Raw genomic sequence first — 20,136 nt, 5'->3', positions numbered from 1 at the left:
AGAAAGAATCAGTAAAATTTAGACATAACGTGAATTTGAGGACCTGAAGGAAGAGATGACACCCAGGTTACAGACCTCCGTGACAGGTAGGATGGTGACGTTGTCCCTAGTGAGTGGAAGAGGAGGTAGCAGGGAGGACTAGGGAGGGAGGGAGGAGATTAAGAGCTCTGTTTGAGCCACGCTGAGCCTGATTGGCGCTAGATATCTTTAAGGAGATGTCAGGGAGACAAGAGAAGATATTTGTTTGGTCAAAAGGAGACAGGTCTGGAATAGAGAGGTAGGTCTGTGAGTTCTCACCATCGACATGGTAGTTGAATTTGTGTTTGCAGAGGAGATTACCCAGAGATAAGGCGTAGAGAGAGAAGAAGATGTAACATACCATATAATAAATTTATGGTATTGAAAGGAGGTATAAAAATTCTCTTCAGTGTGAAACTGTAGGATTAAGATCTTGCAGCATGAGTGAAATCTATAAAATATGGTTGTTTTCCTACTTGTCAAAGAAATATGACAGTAACCTGATATGGTATATATCATGCAGTACTAAAATTTACCTTGTTACTGTATCAGCCTATCAGCAACTAGAGTTTAAAACTCAAAACAGATTTATATTTAGAAAGCCAGCATTTTAAAAATTGATCTGGTATGTGAAATATTTTTTATCAGTAAGTGTCGATTTTCTGAACTATTATATTGTCATAGAAGGCTCTACATCAGGGGTCTCAAACACGCGGCCCGCGGGCCGCATGCGGCCCGCGGAGCTCTTCCCTGCGGCCCGCGGAGCTCCCCCACCAGGGCCGGCTCTAGAGTGGGGAGCCCAGAGCCTTTTAACTCCCAGCCGCGGCTGGGAATCGGAAGGCTCCGAGCTGCCCGCCGCGGCGGGGAGCCCAGAGCCTTTTAACTCCCAGCCGCGGCTGGGAATCGGAAGGCTCCGAGCTGCCCGCCGCGGCGGGGAGCCCAGAGCCTTTTAACTCCCAGCCGCGGCTGGGAATCGGAAGGCTCCGAGCTGCCCGCCGCGGCGGGGAGCCCAGAGCCTTTTAACTCCCAGCCGCGGCTGGGAATCGGAAGGCTCCGAGCTGCCCGCCGCGGCGGGGAGCCCAGAGCCTTTTAACTCCCAGCCGCGGCTGGGAATCGGAAGGCTCCGAGCTGCCCGCGGCGGCGGGGAGCCCAGAGCCTTTTAACTCCCAGCCGCGGCTGGGAATCGGAAGGCTCCGAGCTGCCCGCGGCGGCGGGGAGCCCAGAGCCTTTTAACTCCCAGCCGCGGCTGGGAATCAGAAGGCTCCGAGCTGCCCGCCGCGGCGGGGAGCCCAGAGCCCTTTAACTCCCAGCCCCGGCAGGCTCCGAGCTGCCCGCCGCGGCGGGGAGCCCAGAGCCTTTTAACTCCCAGCCGCGGCTGGGAATCAGAAGGCTCCGAGCTGCCCGCGGCGGCGGGGAGCCCAGAGCCTTTTAACTCCCAGCCGCGGCAGGCTCCGAGCTGCCCGCGGTGGCGGGGAGCCCAGAGCCTTTTAACTCCCAGCCGCGGCTGGGAATCAGAAGGCTCCGAGCTGCCCCCCGCGGCGGGGAGCCCAGAGCCCTTTAACTCCCAGCCGCGGCTGGGAATCAGAAGGCTCCGAGCTGCCCGCAGCGGCTGGGAATCAGAGGGCTCCTGGCGCTTCCCGCCGCCAAGCCGCCAAACAGCTGTTGGTGGTGCTTAGCACTTTCCAGGAAGGAGGGGGGAGGAGCGGGGAGCCCCGCACTTAGGGGAGGAGGTGGAGAAGAGACAGGGCAGGGGCGGAGCCTCATGGAAGGGGTGGATTGGGGGTGGGGCCAGGGGCAGCAAGGGGGCGTGTCAGTGATGCGGCCCTCGGGCCAATGCACTCGTCCTCATGCGGCCCTCGGGGTCATTTGAGTTTGAGACCCCTGCTCTACATCAAGCTATTTGGATTAACTTATTCATTCAGAAATGTAATGTAACTGAAGAACTAACTGATCACTGAACTGTGAACTAGGTGATCCTCCAAAGGTCTCTTGCAATCCAGTTTTTTTTTTATTAAGATGGTCTGTGCATTTAGTGGAGGGTGTATTTATGTCTTTTTACAACATGAACATTTGTGTCTCCGTAGAACAGCACACTGTTAGCATCCTCTGCCCTGATCCTGTACAATTGTCTGCACAGAAGAATCCTTGAATGGAGATTCCATGCAAGGATAGAATCCAGCTGCATGGATTCCATTGTAGGATCCCGGGTTTATAATAAATAAATAAATAAATAAAAGTCTTCCTTTCAAGATGTTAGACTGCAAAACGTTTTTGACCTCTTAATATTTACATAGTAAAAGTATTTTTTTAATGTAGTTTCCATCCTTTATCCTAGTTCTGCTACTCTGATGATGTTGAGTAATACTTTAGTCTGCATGTTGTCCTGCTGGAATCACTTGTAGTATTTACAGACTAAGGTACTACTCGACATGAGCAATGGGGACAGATTTGTGCCCTTTGTGGTTTCAGAACATATCACCAGGATATGGAAGATGGTGTGGCTAAATTCCTTCTGCTGCTTTGCTAATCTCAACCACTAACCTATTATTTTATTATGACTACCCGTGGGGAGCTTGAAACTTGGACCTATTTACTTTCCAAAAACTGCTACTCTCCACAACCTCTGTTGTATAAAGAAGCATGACTACTTCACCTTTCCTGAGCCTCACTTTTATGTATAATCGACATTACAAAAAGTCACAAGGGAATTAGTTGGCATTGCTAACCTTGGTAATGTTCCCATAATTAACAGTGAACATTAGGTGCGTTTTATTGGTCAGTGATCTGTTGGGCTTTTGATCTCATTAATTTATTTCTTCATTTAGCCACCAGATAATGGGCCTCCACCTCTACCAACATCGTCCCTACCTGAAGGCTACTATGAGGAGGCGGTGCCACTTAGTCCTGGAAAGGCTCCTGAATATATCACTTCCAGTGAGTAATATATATCCTGATGCCATCCTAAGCAATTGTCATTTTTAGTGGCTTTCAGTGCTTTAAAACATGAAGACATAAACAAAAAAGAAAACTTCTCTCTCTTTACATCCTCTATATTTAAGAATTATATGAAGGGCTCACTATTGTCCGTATCTATAAGGATAGATTATGGCTGGTTTATGACAGTGGGATCAGGTAGGCATGCTGGACCCCACAGCAGTTTCTGATGTGAGTGACCAATACCTCCAATGCTATCCTGTGACACTAGTTCAATATCAACTTGAGTGCTACCTCCTGATTAATCACCAAAACCGATTACCTCAGTACTCAGGTCTCCCATGATCATATCCAAATACTTACCTAGTCTAATCTATTTTACATTGTCGTATGATTGGATCACAGTGATAGAATGATGGCATGCCTGCCATTGAACAGTTGTGCAGGTTTAGAGAGCTCAGCATTTAAGTACTAAAAGATGGAGGGTGTTTTCCTGTGGGTTGGAGGAGGTAAAAAGGTTTCTTTTGCTGCCCTTATTTATTGTCTGGCAGAGTTAATCCATCACTTCTGTATGAATACTTTTTTGCTGGATCGTCATCATTCATGACCTTAAATTTGTTAGACCATTTTTATTGTTGTTTAAATCTAAATGAATGACTAAATAAAATCTGTTCTCCTAAACAATAAAACAAGAGAAACATTATAGCACTAACAAATGATCTGTGTGCCATTTGTACATTGTGGTTTAAGGAGAGTCCTTTGTTTTTCTTGGAGAATGATATGTATGCATTAGCTCTAAACATAAAAAATACCAAGCCAAAGAAAATCTGGCCCTTGTTAATAGGAATAACTTAACCTAGGCAATTTGAGCAAAAAAATAAGCGCTCCAAAAATGTAAAATGAATGTAGACACACTCAGCCTCAGCAGTGCACAGGGAATTTCCACTCCCTGCTTCTCCCCCAGAAATAGTGCAGGGTGGTCCTGCTCACACCCTCTGACCCAATGAACTGCCAGTTCATGGTTAGCTGCTAACTGCAAGGGCCCAGCTCAAGGAGAAAATATTAGCTGCATTTTAAAGTACTGTACAGTAGTTGTTTCAGTGGGGCGATAACCCAGAACATGCTAACCAAATTTCAGACTTATTTTTATTAACCTTCATTACTGTCCAGACCCACAGGAACATTTAGGGGAGATGGACCATCCCTCCACCTCCCATAAATCAAAGCTATAACTTTTACAAAAGTTATATGCATATCTAGCATAACTCATAACCTGTATTGCCTCAAATCTGCTGAATTCAATTACCTTTTGTATTTGTCATCCACTCTTTTAACCCCTCTAGAAGAATACAAATACTGTCAAGAATTCTGTTAGTGTTAGTGGCTAAATTCAGTGCTTGTTACCCATCTACTCTAGCAAAAGTCCCATTGAGCTCATTTGTGCTAGCTTGTCTTATGGCTTTGTGAATAATATGAACATAAGTGACTAAAATAAAACCACCAAACTCACTTTACTTGTAAAAACTGCAGCCAGGATATGGCGCTGTTTCTGAAGTGGACATGATTGAGAAGACTCAGATTCTAAGGGCCCAGACTACAAGAACAGCATCAGGAAGAGTGGAGGAAAAAAAGAGAGAATGCGATCTCTAATGGATTAAATAAATGTTCAAACAGATATATCTCTCTATAGTATATGTTTCTTCATACAGTAGAACCAGGGTAGGCAACCTATGGCACGCGTGCCAAAGGCGGCACGTGAGCTGATTTTCAGTGGCACTCACACTGCCCGGGTCCTGGCCACCGCTCCAGGGGGCTCTGCATTTTAATCTAATGTTAAATGAAGCTTCTTAAACATTTTAAAAACCTTATTTACTTTACATTCAACAATAGTTTAGTTATATGTTATAGACTTAGAGAAAGAGACCTTCTAAAAATGTTTAAATGTATTACTGGCATGCGAAACCTTAAATTAGAGTGAATAAATGAAGACTCGCCACACCACTTCTGAAAGGTTGCTGACCCCTGCAGTAGAACCTCAGAGTTACAAGGGGGTGGAGGTTGTTCATAACTCTGAAATCTTTGTAAACTCTGAACAAAATGTTATGGTGGTTCTTTCAAAAGTTTACAACGGAATACTGATTTAATACAGCTTTGAAGCTACTATGCAGAAGGAAAATGCTGCTTTTAACCATTTTAATTTAAATGAAGCAAGCACAGAAACTGTTTCCCTACCTTGTCAAATCTTTTTTTTAAATGTTTCCATTTTTTTTATAGTTTATGTTTAGCACAGTACTGTACTGTATTTGGTTTTTTTCTTTTTTTTCCTCTGCTGCTGCCTGATTGCCCATTTCCGGTTCCAAATGAGGTCTGTGGTTGACCGGTCATTTCGTAACTCTGGTGTTCATAACTCCTGAGGTTGTACTGTAATAAGAAGATTTTTTTCTACTATAATTAACAGTAAATAGGCTCACATGTTCCATGTTCCTATAAAAAGGTGAAAAATCCACAGGAATATAGTTCATGAAAACAAAATGATGGTGATTTCCCTATCTGTGGTCTGTAAATAAATATTTATCTGCAGATAAGAACAAGTCGAAGTGTGCCTCAGCTGATGATGACTCTCTTTTCCATCTCCATTTATTGAAAAATACTGTTCCAGAGTGACCTGGTTTAAATTAGCTTCAGGTTAATCCTTTGAATACCTTATTGGGAATAATGTGAAAATGTATTAGGGTATTATTTTCCTTAACAATTTGTATTATTTTTGTACACAGAAAAGTATGTAATTCATACAACAAAAACTAGAATAACCATCAAGCTCTGCCAAAAAGTGTGTGTGTGTGTGTGTATGTGTGTGTGTGTGTGTGTGTGTGTGTATATATATGTGTGTGTGTATATATATAAAACTAGGCTTGGAAGGATCAGATTTTTACTGGTAAGTGTCGGTGAACGTTGATTTCACGTTCATACACAACACCCCCAAAATATTTCCACTGATAACAATCAAAATGTACAGCTAGTCAAGTAAGAAAAATGCTACTTGAGAACTTATTAAAGTTTAATTTAAGGATATTTAATTTGTATATTTTGACATGTTATGTTGACAATTTGTGTTTTGACAGTTGTAAAGCATTAATTTTTTGAATCCCAGGGTCCACTGTCATTAAATTAATGTCTGACTCCCCTGTTGTCTGAACCTCCCATAATTTCCCACAACTGTGAAAATTTTAAATCAATAAAAATTGAAAAAATTGCTTTAAAATAAACATTGATATTATCTGTTGAAATTATATATTTAAAAAATTGAATTCTGCCTGTACAGTACATATTAGAATGTACTGCCTAAAATGTATGCCATGGCCCTCTACTGCATAGAGCCTGGACTCAAAAGTCAGTGGGAGCTACTGGATGCTCTGCACTTTTGAAAGTCAGACCACTCAGTTTAGGAACCTCAATGAGGATTTAGGAGCCTAACTTTAAACACCTTTTAAAAATAATCTTGATCATTGTGTGTGTTCTGCTAGTATGAAATTTTGATGTCTAGTGGAAGGTCAATTCACTGTAGGTTATAGTGACATTAATCTCTGGTTAATGAGTCTGGATAGGCTTGAACCCCTTCCCTTCACCCTGTGTTGCTGCGGGAAAGGAGCAATCTCTTTTCCTTGATACCCATCAACCTTAATGTATTCTGAGCGTTGGGTTGGCATTCTCGACTACTCTGTCCTCCCACAGTGTCCTGTCTTCTGCAGAGGGGGTGGGGTAAGGTCTAACTACTCCCCCTTCCCCTAACTTTTTAAAAAAATCTTTCCCATGAAGATCACCACTGTACACCTCTGCTGTAGCTCATTGCCTTGGTTAGCAGTTGAACTCACAACTTGTTTGTCAGTTTCCCTGTTGTTGCCATCAGGTTTCTGAATTGCTGCAGTGGTACTGCGTCTTTCACATTCAGGTCACACTTGGAAGGTTATCTTTGCAACAGCAAGGACTAGAAACTTTTTATTTAAGGAAAGCTTAAATCTGCAGGCTTATAGTAGAGGTCTATAAAATCATGAATGGCGTGGAAAAAATGAATAAGGAAGTACAGAGGAGGTGTGGTGAGGAAGGACAAGGGTTTACAGTGCTGAGATTATATGGTTACTCAGTATTGATAATTTCTCTTGTTTGTACCATGATGGCAACAGCAGTTGGGGTAGTAGGGAGCCAGGTGAATAAGTATTTTATGCAGGGATAAATGACCCAGCCTATGCTTTAACTCCCAAAGGGAGAACTCTGTGCCAAAACAGATGTGCCAGAATAAGATGTCTAATAAAATATGACTTGGTCTATATTTTATTTTGTTAATTGTGTGTGTGTGTGTGTGTGTGTATGTGTGTATGTATATATACATTTTTATATATCTATATAGATATATGTAGATATATATACACACATACACATACACACACACACATTATTAACAAAATAAAATATAGACAAGTCATTTATTATATATATACATTCCAAATCAAGACTTTTTAAATTTTTGGATGCAGAGTGGCATGATGGTGGTGTGTGTCTGTGTATATGGATACTTGAAATGCAAAACTGAACCTTTAAATTTGGAGTCCCCACCGGCACCTCCATAATTAGGATATTAATAACCTTGATGAAAGTATGTGAGTGTTGTGAAGAGAAGTGCAGTGGTTAAGCAAATGACCTTGCTGAAAAGCAATGAAGGAAACAAGATATTTGCTTGGGGCTTGAGGTAAAAAGAAACCAAGTCTTCATAATATAGTAAGGAGATGACTGATAACAATGGTATTTGGAAGGTGGAACATTCTTTTGTGGAATATGAGAAAGTTAAAACGTCCCATAAAATGGAAATGATTTATTAAAATACAGCGAAGACAGATACAATATTGCCTTTTGCCTCCTCAGTGTCAGATTCGTTAAAATGCAGATGGGAAAGGTATTTTGCTAGGCTCTCATCTAATAAGAAGTAGTTGTTGTTCTGTTCACATAACACTCTACTTCTTCAAGGTGTGTCTGTAACACAGCAGAAGAGTCTTAAATGTGGCCTAATGAAAGCAATATTGGAAGTGTGTAGCTTCTATATGCTCTCTTATTTGGATCTGATCTTTAACAAAGAGCCTTGTCAGTTCATTTTGGAGATAGAAATCCCACCTGTGATTAAATTGATGCACACCATCAGGAATGGGGTCCCTTCTTCTCACTTAAATACTATAATTTTTTTTGCCTTTTCTGCTCTCCTCCACTGCTGGCCACCCCTCTGGGAGTTTTCAGATTCAGAGGCAGTCTGGTGGCAGAGAATAGAGCAATCAGGAAGAATAGAGTGTGAGTCAGGAGCTGCCTTTCAAGGAGGATTGTTGCCAGAGGGATGGGCCAGGGTTCTGGATATAACTCTAGGGCAAAGGGGATAGGCAGGCCTCCCTGAAATGCTGGTTTAAGTACTGAATTCTGCATTTTCATGTTTAGTAATTTCACCACTTTAACTCTCTTGTCTCTGCAGGTAAGATGTGGGTGTTCTTTTGTAAGTCTGAGTTTGATCAATAACCTCCTAGGTATTTTCTAATTTAGTGGTATAAACTTTCATAGAGCTTCCTGAATAACCCCTCCAGAAGGGTGTGTTTGTTTAGGCCAGGGGTCGGCAACCGGTGGCTCGCGGCTCGCCAGGGTAAGCACCCTGGCGGGCCGGCCCGGTTTGTTTATCTGCCGCGTCGGCAAGTTCGGCCGATCGCGGCTCCCACTGGCCGCGGTTCGCGGTCCCAGGCCAATGCGGGAGGCAGGAAGCGGCGCGAGCCGAGGGATGTTCTGGCCGCGGCTTCCTGCCTCCCGCATTGGCCTGGGACCGCGAACCGCGGCCAGTGGGAGCCGCGATTGGCCAAACTTGCCGACGCGGCAGATAAACAAACCGGGCCGGCCCGCCAGGGTGCTTACACTGGCGAGCCGCGAGCCACCGGTTGCCGACCCCTGGTTTAGGCTCTTTTGTCCTGGTTTTCAGGGAGGTAATTAGAAGAGAATGGAGATCTCACATATCATTTTACATGATTATGAGAAAATGAACAGTCTTTAATATAAAACCATTTTCCAGTTTGCCAGTTTAAATTAAATAATAGATAGTCCCTAACCTTTCCCACTCTTCCCTTTTATTTCATTTTTTTTTAAAACAATAAAAACCTTGTAGTGTTTCTTAACTTTGGCTTCATTTGTAGCTCTTAGCCATTGCCTTGCATTGGCTTAGTGCCGAGCCCTGTCATTCCACACCTTAGGAAGGATTGTGCCTTCTGGAGCTTCTAGGCATACCAGCTGACAGAAAGCTCCTCATTTAGTAGGGGGGGCAGATTTCTGTGATAAGGATAACACCGTTTCGCAGTAGTAGAGAACTAACTCCTGGCTCTTGATAACAAAGGGGGTGATACGAAGCCCACTTAAATCAAAAAGAGTCTTGCCATTAGGCCCAAAGCATGTGAACTAAGGAACATAAGGAGAGAGGTTTTTTTCAGAATGCTTTCAACATCAGCAGAGGCACTGACGCAATCAACAGCACTGGCTAGTTAGCATTAATGGTCTCATGGTTGGTATCTTGTTGCTGTTATAATTGTATGACATTTTGTACAGACGTGTATTTTTCTACTGTATACGGTGTAAATTACTTGAACATACAGAAATACTTGATTCCTTGTGAGCTCTGTCATTCTCCATGTTTAATTCTCTACATGCTATGTCCTGAATATTTACATTTATTTCTTTCCATGCAGACATTGTTACCAAGAGTTTAGTATTGCATTAAGGAATGGGGAAAGATTATAATCGCTTCCTCTAGAAAAGCTGCAAAAAGGGGGAAAATGAAATTGCAAGTAGCACTTTCAAAATAAGCAGTATTTAAATGCTAAGTATTAATTCCCAAGTTACAGTTTTAGTTAAAATTCCTGGGGTATAATTATGGTTCTATAGCAGGGGTCTCAAACACGCGGCCCGCGGGCCGCATGCGGCCCGCGGAGCTCTTCCCTGCGGCCCGCGGAGCTCCCCCACCAGGGCCGGCTCTAGAGTGGGGAGCCCAGAGCCTTTTAACTCCCAGCCGCGGCTGGGAATCGGAAGGCTCCGAGCTGCCCGCCGCGGCGGGGAGCCCAGAGCCTTTTAACTCCCAGCCGCGGCTGGGAATCGGAAGGCTCCGAGCTGCCCGCCGCGGCGGGGCGCCCCGAGCCTTTTAACTCCCAGCGGCGGCTGGGAATCGGACGGCTCCTAGCTGCCCGCCGCGGCGGGGAGCCCAGAGCCTTTTAACTCCCAGCCGCGGCTGGAATCGGCGGGCTCCGAGCGCCCCGCCGGGGCGGGGAGCCCAGAGCCTTTTAACTCCCAGCCGCGGCTGGGAATCGGAAGGCTCCGAGCTGCCCGCCGCGGCGGGGAGCCCAGAGCCTTTTAACTCCCAGCCGCGGCTGGGAATCGGAAGGCTCCGAGCTGCCCGCGGCGGCGGGGAGCCCAGAGCCTTTTTTCTCCCAGCCGCGGCTGGGAATCAGAAGGCTCCGAGCTGCCCGCCGCGGCGGGGAGCCCAGAGCCCTTTAACTCCCAGCCCCGGCAGGCTCCGAGCTGCCCGCCGCGGCGGGGAGCCCAGAGCCTTTTAACTCCCAGCCGCGGCTGGGAATCAGAAGGCTCCGAGCTGCCCGCGGCGGCGGGGAGCCCAGAGCCTTTTAACTCCCAGCCGCGGCAGGCTCCGAGCTGCCCGCGGTGGCGGGGAGCCCAGAGCCTTTTAACTCCCAGCCGCGGCTGGGAATCAGAAGGCTCCGAGCTGCCCCCCGCGGCGGGGAGCCCAGAGCCCTTTAACTCCCAGCCGCGGCTGGGAATCAGAAGGCTCCGAGCTGCCCGCAGCGGCTGGGAATCAGAGGGCTCCTGGCGCTTCCCGCCGCCAAGCCGCCAAACAGCTGTTGGTGGTGCTTAGCACTTTCCAGGAAGGAGGGGGGAGGAGCGGGGAGCCCCGCACTTAGGGGAGGAGGTGGAGAAGAGACAGGGCAGGGGCGGAGCCTCATGGAAGGGGTGGATTGGGGGTGGGGCCAGGGGCAGCAAGGGGGCGTGTCAGTGATGCGGCCCTCGGGCCAATGCACTCGTCCTCATGCGGCCCTCGGGGTCATTTGAGTTTGAGACCCCTGTTCTATAGTTAAATCTAATGATGATGCACTTCTCATTTTTATAGCATCTCATACTCAATAAACTTAATGTATTGATATTACTGAGGATTGAAAAATATATTGTTTTTGGTTTGTCTTTAGAATAAAAGGTAGTACTTAAAATAGATCCCATTACAGTTGTTCAGTTCTATAGGTGTGTTTCATGGTTGATGGTTTTAACTGGGCACTTTTATACTTTCCTTAAAGATTATGACTCAGATGCTATGAGCAGCTCTTACGAATCTTATGATGAAGAGGAGGAGGATGGAAAAGGAAAAAAAATGAGACATCAATGGCCTTCTGAGGAGGCTTCTATGGACCTTGTAAAGGATGCCAGAATCTGTGCCTTCCTCTTGAGAAAGAAGCGATTTGGACAATGGACCAAACTACTGTGTGTTATCAAAGAAAACAAACTACTGGTAATTATTATTTTATTTCCATATTATTTTATGGCTTATGGTAAATACATTGTTGTCATAACTATGAAGGGAAGGGTAACAACCCTCCTGTATACAATACTATAAAATCCCTCCTGGCCAGAGGCACCAAAATTCTTTTACCTATAAAGGATTAAGAAGCTCAGGTAACCTGGTGGACACCTGACCCAAAGGACCAATAAGGGGACAAGATACTTTCAAATCTTGGAGGGGTGGGGGGAGGGCTTTTGTTTGTGCTCTTGGAACTAAGAGGGACTGGACATCAATCCATGTTCTCCAAATCTTTCTGAACAAGTCTCTCATATTTCAAACTTGTAAGTAACAGCCAGGCAAGGCGTATTAGTTTATCTTTGTTTTCTCAACTTGTGAATTTTGCTTTTGCTAGAGGGAGGTTTTTTGTTGTAACTTTGAAACTAAAGCTAGAGGGAGTTCCTCTGTGCTCTTTGAATCTGATTACTCTGTAAAGTTATTTTCCATCCTGATTTTACAGAGATGATTCTTACGTTTTCTTTTTAATAAAATCCTTCTTTTAAGAACCTGACTGATTTTTTCCATTTCCAAAGACCCAGGGGTTTGGGTCTTTGATCACTTTGTAACCAATTGGTTAGGATATTATTCTCAAGCCCGGGAAAGGGGGTATAACGGCTTGGGGAGATATTTTGGGGGAAGAGGAACTCCAAGTGGTCCTTTCCCTGTTTCTTGTTAAATCACTTGGTGGTGGCAGCGTACCAGGTTTAACGTAAGCTGGTAGAAATAAGCTTAGGGGGCTTTCATGCGGGTCCCCACATCTGCACCCCAGAGTTCAGAGTGGGGAAGGAACCCTGACAATTGTAAATAGCGATCAAGTGTAGTATTGCTGTCAGAGAGCGTTGTCATGAACAAGAACCCAAGACGACGGGCCCCATATCGATCGATCGATTGCTTTTTTTAAAGCCACTTAGAACATGGAACCTGTCAGAGTGAAACCTACACCCTAGAAAATTCTCTGATACAGAGAACATAGCCTGAAGCCTATTTCTGTCTAATATATTTCATCCCTGAAACCTTGTAAACCTAACCCTTATGGAGGCAAAAATCCCACTAGATTCTGTTAGAGTTTTCCCTATATAAGAGCTGTTGGATCAGACCCTTAAGAGAGAAACAAGTCCCTTGGTAGATTGAGCAATCACTTTGCAGCATATGTTATTGTAATGTATATACTTAAAACTAAACCTTCGCCATCTGTTCTGCTATAATTACAGATGCACTATTCACATAACTCACAGCTGCATCATAGAAAGGAAAGATGGAAGTGATTTAAATGTCTTTGTGTGTTCATCCTCTAGAACTCTATTATGTTTCTTTTGTATAGTGCTCACCAGTTGCAGGTCCATGACTCAGTAAACTTCCTGCTGCAAGACTTGTTTCTGTTTAGTGAAAAAAGGGTTATCTTATGAGTAGGGCTGACCCTAGGGGGGTGCAGGGCCCGGGACATAGGTGCCGAGTTTCTGTCTGCCAGGAGTGCTCCCCCTGGCTCTGGTAGGCCCTGCCCCCACTCCACCACTTCCCCCAATGCCCCACCTGCTCCCCCACCTCTTCCCACCCTGCCTCTTCCCTACCCAGTTCCACCCCCTTCCTTGAGTGCGCTGCATCCTCGCTACTCCCTCCACAGCACCTCCAGACGAAGCAGCTGATCGGCAATAGGCACTGGGAGATGCTCATCAGCGGGGCCCGCTGGTGGGCCCGGAGGCACTGGGGCTAGGGGGAGGTTGTTAGGGGGGCTTCTCCTCGCCCTCCCCACCTCACCTTCCTGCCCACCTCCTCACCAAACGCGGGGCCCAGGGCGGTTGCCCTGATTCACCATACCCTAGGGATGGCTCTGCTTATGAAAGGGTTTCATTTCTATATTATTAAAAAAACATACAAAGGTTTTAAACTACACCCTAAATCACGTGGGGTCTGTTTACTCTCTTCCTGTGTGGCACCAACAAAGTTGCAATTAGCAGATGAGCTTATGATGGCTGCATCCCAACTGAAAAATTTGGTAGTGAAGTGTAGCAACTGGAAAAGGATATTCCACAAAGTGGGGACCCTCAATTTAGCAACTCATTTTCCCTTGTTGGTCCTCCATGGCCCAGATCTGTCAAATGTTCAGAATATGCTGCAAAGTTCATCTTCTAAGAACATAAGAACAGCCGTACCGGGTCAGACCAAAGGTCCATCTAGCCCAGTATCTGTCTACCGACAGTGGCCAATGCCAGGTGCCCCAGAGGGAGTGAATCTAACAGGCAATGATCAAGTGATCTCTCTCCTGCCATCCATCTCCATCCTCTGACGAACAGAGGCTAGGGACACCATTCTTACCCATCCTAGCTAATAGCCATTTATGGACTTAGCCACCATGAATTTATCCAGTTCCCTTTTAAACATTGTTATAGTCCTAGCCTTCACAACCTCCTCAGGTAAGGAGTTCCACAAGTTGACTGTGCGCTGCGTGAAGAAGAACTTCCTTTTATTTGTTTTAAACCTGCTGCCTCTTAATTTCATTTGGTGACCCCTAGTTGTTCTACTTTGGCTGAAGGGGGAATGGACAGATTTTGGGACATAGATGGTCATAGAGAAGAGATTGCTGTAAATATGGTGGGAAATTGTTACTAAATGGGCAGTTCAATTTATGTTTTAAGTATATTATTCTTGCACTGTATATATTTTAATTGTCAAAAAAAAGTTTGACTCTGATTTCATTCACCCTTATATTGGTGTAAATCCATCAGATTCACTGTTGTTAGTCCAGATTTACGCCAGCATATGCAAGATCGGAATATTGGAATGAAGGATAGAAGTTTAAAATCAAAATTGAGAGAGAAAGAGAAATTAAAAAGACACATTATATTTCTTCTACAATTAAGTTTATTTAGTTATTTAAAATCCTGGTGGTACTCTTTTCCCTTTTAACCACATGTTCCTTTAACCACTTGTGTGGTCTAAGAAATTGTTATTTTCCCCCCCGGGGTTTTTTCTTCCAGTAATACTGTAATGAGGATTAAGAAAATAAAAATCATAACAGGAGTTGAATGAGCAATTTAAACAAGATTAGTTTACTATTGGAAGAAAGACCTAGAAGACTTAACCTATGAGTTATGCAGAAAGTAATACAAATATATATGTGTTTAGGGATTAGTTATTCCCTATATTATAAATGCAGCATTCAAATGGGACCAAAATGTGATCAGAACCAGACATTCAATATAAATAATTTGGCCAATAATTGCTTTCTATAAGCCTCATCTGGCGCTATTTGTTATGTAAATATGTGTTTTTAGTAAACTTCTTATATATACACTGAAAAATAAAATCTAGAAATATATATTAAGATAACAGAACTGCATTTTAAACTGCTAAAAGGTGATGGTGGCTTTTCATGCTCATATAACTTAAGCATGATTTTTTTAATAAAACAAATTTCCTCAAAAAATTATTTACCACTCCGCTGAGACCAGGCCAAAGGCATTTTAGTCTGAAAGGAAAACAATTAGAAAATTGTGAGCAGTTACAAAGATTGGTTTTAAATGATTCCTTTCTCAGCCTTGATTGTAGAGTGTTTGTAATATCCTGTTAACAATTGCTATATGTTCCTGAATCTTATCACATGAAGTGGGTAAGGCAAGATTTTAAAATAAGGGGTCTCAGATCCATGTATAAAAATGCATGTGCATTTGTTAGTCTACCTTTGTGTTCAGTTATCCTTATTGCATATGCAGATCGGTCTTTTTTAATATCCAAATAGCTATTGTACATGCACATGAAAATGTAGATGGGGTAAAAAGGCCAATTTGCACATGTTGTTAAGGTAACTGGACATGGAAATACAGGCGCACAACGCTATGAGCTTGAGTTGTTTTTGTTTCAAATCTGTTATTCTGTGTACGACATCTAAATAAAACTGAACTACACTGAAAGATTGAAAGAACTGAAGGATGGACGCTCAGAATGGGTACTAGATGAGCCATCAGATGAGTCACGTTGTGTGAAGCCTTTCACCTTTAGGTTACAGCTTCAAATCTGGGCCAGGTTCGTCAATGACCCAGCATTTGAAGGGGGTTCACTAACGTTTCTCATCGTTGAGGAGGAGAAAAGTTCATGTCAGTCTTAGCAGAGAGGGCAAAGAGTAAACCAGCATGGAGACTGAACTATCCCCAGACTCTCTTATCCAGTTCAGGGTTGAGGCTTATTGGTAGGTAAAAGAAGCCTGCGACGGTATTCCCCAGGCTGTACCTATTCTATGATTAAACAGTGTCCAGTAATGTCAATCTGGCAGCCATTTCACTTTAGGAAAGGTGGTGATAAAGATTGATGCCAAGTTAGCATTGATTAACTTCAGTATGTGGTAAGGGGATGAGTGAGAAAAGCTAAAGCAGTGAAGTACTGCTATACAATAAGGGCTTTCACCAAAAGTGCATGAAATTAAGTTTTAACCTAATAACATACTTCATTTTTATTTAGTGTTATAAAAGTTCCAAGGATCAGCAACCTCAGATGGAACTGCTGTTGAATGACTGCAGTATCACATACATTCCCAAAGACAGTAAAAAGAAGAAGCATGAGCTGAAAATCACTCACCAAGGAACAGATGCACTGGTTCTAGCAGTACAGAGCAAAGAGCAGGCGGAACAGTGGTTGAAGGTACTGGACGGTTTCTGACCAGTTACATATCTAAAAACATTTCTGGTAATAAAACATTGTGTAAAAAAGGTGAGATATGAAAATGTGACTTTTTTTTAAATTAATGTTTTAGGTAGTTGGGTGTATTTTTCTTACTCAGAAGAATGGCCCCATATATCCAGCCTTTGAGCTCTTTCACCTGCCACTGACAAAATCCTTTCACTTTTTGCCTTGTATCATGACACTTCTTCCCGAATAGGAATGGCTGTGTTTACTGAATTCTGCTGGTCATGTGAAATATCAGGCAGCCCCTTTCAAGTGTACAATTTTATGAGATTTTGAATCCGTGAAGAGCAAGTCATAAGACCTGCTTTGTGCCACTAAAGTCTCTGAAACAAATTAGTATTTATTAAAATGCCACACGATGCTAAATATTGAGACGGGAGAAGGACGTTTTCCCGGTAACTTCAAAATACTGAAATTAGTTTTGGTATTGAGTAAAAAAAATACAAGCAAAAGACAGTAAGTTTTAGGTTTTATGGTTGGTTTTTTTTAAGAATTAATTAACAAGTAACTAGTGATTTGCTTTCAAACAGCCACTCCCTTCTCCCTGTTTAAAAAACTAACATCTGTTATGCTTATGTTGTTGCTTCTCTTCAAATGTAGAATTTCTCCCCAAAATGATAGTATAATATTTACTCCTGAAACAGCAACAACACTGCTATCTTGTAATGAATCAAAGCCAGAAATGGTTGTTTTATGCCAATAAAAAGCCAATCCTCACCTTCTTTCAAATGAATACCATGCTTTGCATCATCATATATGCTCCCTCTTAAGCCTATGCAGTGGGAACTCTTGCTTCAAAGGCAGTTGACTCCACAGGGCCTAGCATTACTGTTGGTGTTTCAAAAATAATAAATTGTAACCAAGGCAGAAAGAGAGGGAAACAATACCAATAAAATGTGTGTTAGCTTTCTAGAACACACACAGAAAATGGGGGGAGTGGTTTCTGTAAATTTTGTCTAATGCAAAGTAGATGATGATGAGATTGGTTAAAGGTTTTATTGGTATTCCTTTGGCATGACCTGCATAACTTACAAGAATTCATGGTTTTACCATTCATGAGTGAAGCAGCTACTCCAAATTCATACCAGTAAATTTCTGTGTCCACCCATATATTTACATTCTTGGGCCCTTGATCCTGTGAGAGCTTATGTGCCTGAGTAACTATGCGTGTGAGTAATTACACTGAGAGTTCATACGCCGAATCATATGGGTGCCATGTATGTTGTGGATGGGAGTTGCAGAGATTAGTACACATTGTTCACTTATCTTCTTAACATCCTGGTTTATGGAAGAAATTCTTTGTGCACATAGGTGAAAATGGTTTCTACCAAACCTGGCGCAGGGCTTGTAAAATCCCTCTTGACTAGGGCAAGTCAAACTTGGAGTAGGCAGAGGGGGCTGTTGAGCAGAAAGACCCAGGTACTGCTTGCTCCTTTCTGATATAGCAAGGGAATAGTGTAGCCCTGAACCACTATACCTTTAAGCGAAGGGGAAGGGGAGCTATGGAACAGTTATAGGAGAGGAGAGGGAAGCTGGGGAGCCTATGAGTAGCAGGTGTGGTTGTGGAGGTAAATGGATGAGCTTATGTGAGAGTGGCTGTGAATATGGACAGGTATGACGATGCATAGCTGCTATCCTTTGCACAGCTCCAATTGGCATTTTATGCAAATTAGTTCACAAGCTAATTTGCATATATCCGTAAAGGTCAAGCTTATGATACACGTGTTCTCCCTAAACAGTGGTAGGGGTATGCTCAGGAGCTGGCCAAAATCTTGACAGTAGAAAGTGGGGGTGACTGAGGGCAGCTGGTGGTAGGGTGACCTGGTGTCCCGATTTTATAGGGACAGTCCCGATTTTGGGGTCTTTTTCTTATATAGCCTCCTATTACCACCCCCTGTCTCGATTTTTCACATTTGCTGTCTGGTCACCCTAGCTGGTGGCTATCTTAGGGGCAGCTGGGTGAGTGGCAGAGCTGAAAGCAGTACGGCGGTGCCTGGAGGGGTTTTTGATTGTTGGGGTTGCTGGGACTGGCCGGTCGCTGGGGGAAGATGCAGGGCGGGAATTGATGTTTGCTGATTGGTTGCTGGGGGGTGATTGCTGCTGCTGGGGAATTTAGGGTGTGTCTGCTGATGGGTGTGCAGATGTTTGCTGGTGAGAAGCCTGATGGAGCTGGATGTGGGCAGTTGTAGGGACAAAATAAGAGAGCCTGATACCAGCTGGGCCTCTCACCTTGCGTTGCTGGTGCCAACGCTCCTTCCTTCAGCTGGGATCCAGCAGGGGGAGCAGTGAGGGTAAAGCCTGTCTGCTCAGCAGGGGACATAGAGCTCAGAAGGCAGAACTGCAATTCCTGCCTGCAGAGCTATGGGTAGGTGTGACAGTGTTGCCAAATGAGTGTGTCCCATGACACCTGTCAGCTCTGTAGATGGGTGCAGATGTCTGTGTGAAGAGGAGGGGGGAGAAGAAAAAGGTGGCGGAGGAACTGGAGAGCATGATGTAGCAAAAGAATGAGGAAGGTACATAAGGGGAGGAGGGAAATGGAAGGGGAGCAGATGACACTTCAGGAAAAAGATTAATCCTGAGCTATGATAGGAAAGAGAAAAAGAGAGATGAAAGCAGAAGGGGAACGAATATATAACAAGTCGAGAGACACAGTTAGAAGTAGCACTTTAAAATGTATTAAAGAAAAAGATAATTGGCAATGTGTTACTGTAAGTACATGACTCAGTAAACACAGGCACAGCTGTAGTAGTACTGTCAGTTGCAGGGAGCATGTGTTTTGTGCATGCAGAAGTGCAGGTATGTTTCAGTCTGTCTAGAAGGTTTAGTCCAGTTTTCAAGTTCTGTTCTAGCATCATGCCATGTGTTGCAGTTTGTCCTGCAGACTTCTGAGAAACAGGATTTTGCCATTTTTCACTCTGTTTTGTTCAGTGTCTAGAAATGTGGAAGTTCCCAGTGCAAGTACTGCAGTTTCAGATCCTAACCAGATTACTAGTATTTATGTTGGACTTTGCTGTTCTCAGATGTGAAGGTCAGTGAAGTAGTGTGGGAAACTATCACTTAAGCTATAGTGGCTATTTTAAAAAACTTTTTTAATCCAGCAATTTAAGAGCATGTAGAAGTCTGAATACATAAGAATCCACCCAACATTCTCTATGCTTTGCTCTGATGTAACCATATATGGTACTTATTTTCTTAAGAATAAATTGTATGTTTCTAAACACGGTTTGATTAAACACATAAGACTTTCCTATGGAAAGAGAAGAAGTGAAGAGCTGTTTCAGAGGCATGACTGCACGATGACTTGCTGAATGGAAAAATAATCTGTAATTCTCTATACCACCAGATTAGCCTGTGTTCTGCTCTTTAATATCTCAGGCAGATTTCAGTGTGCCACCTTCCTCCTAATTGCTTAGAAGTTTGTGGCAGGGATCCACCCCCACCAGAACCTGCTCCCTATCTTCCCCTCACAAGTCTTCCCTTATATCCTCCACCCCCTGGACCAGTCACCCACTCCCCATCCACCTCCTGTAACCCTTCCCCGGCCTCCTCCATCCCTCCCAGGGCCAGGGACTCCTGACCCACACTTCAGTTCTTTTCTAAGAGCCACACAGCTCAACCCAGGCTCCCCCGCACTTCTCACCCCCCAAGCCTGCACCTCTGCCTGGTCCCCAGCAAGCTCCAGGCCACGCATACCATTCCAGATGAGCTCTTCACTGTACAGGGCCATCGCAGTGTGAGTCCAGGTTAGCAGCCAGGGCAGGTGCTGAGAGCTGCCCAGGCACCAGGGTCTGCAGAGGTTGGGCGCTGAGCAGCAAATGTGGGCTGGGTGCTGACGTGGAGCCAGGCAGGTCACTACTTTGGGCAGTGCTGCCAAGAGTAGC

General features: G+C 44.1%; 1 protein-coding gene across 11 annotated transcripts in view; it reads left to right on the top strand.

Moving 5' to 3' along the window:
- The window catches only part of AFAP1 (actin filament associated protein 1), a 137,684-nt gene that overhangs the window by 60,902 nt on the left and 56,646 nt on the right, over positions 1-20,136 (top strand). For all 11 annotated transcript variants that reach the window (XM_045018317.1, XM_045018319.1, XM_045018311.1 and 8 more), the window contains 3 exons: positions 2,844-2,952; positions 11,319-11,530; positions 16,031-16,210. In XM_045018317.1, coding sequence (XP_044874252.1) covers positions 2,844-2,952; positions 11,319-11,530; positions 16,031-16,210 — 501 coding nt within the window. The remainder of the gene's footprint in view (positions 1-2,843; positions 2,953-11,318; positions 11,531-16,030; positions 16,211-20,136) is intronic.

The sequence above is a fragment of the Mauremys mutica genome, chromosome 5 (assembly GCF_020497125.1).
Source record: "Mauremys mutica isolate MM-2020 ecotype Southern chromosome 5, ASM2049712v1, whole genome shotgun sequence".
Classification (NCBI taxonomy): domain Eukaryota; kingdom Metazoa; phylum Chordata; order Testudines; family Geoemydidae; genus Mauremys; species Mauremys mutica.
This window is presented reverse-complemented; position numbering and strand designations above follow the sequence as displayed.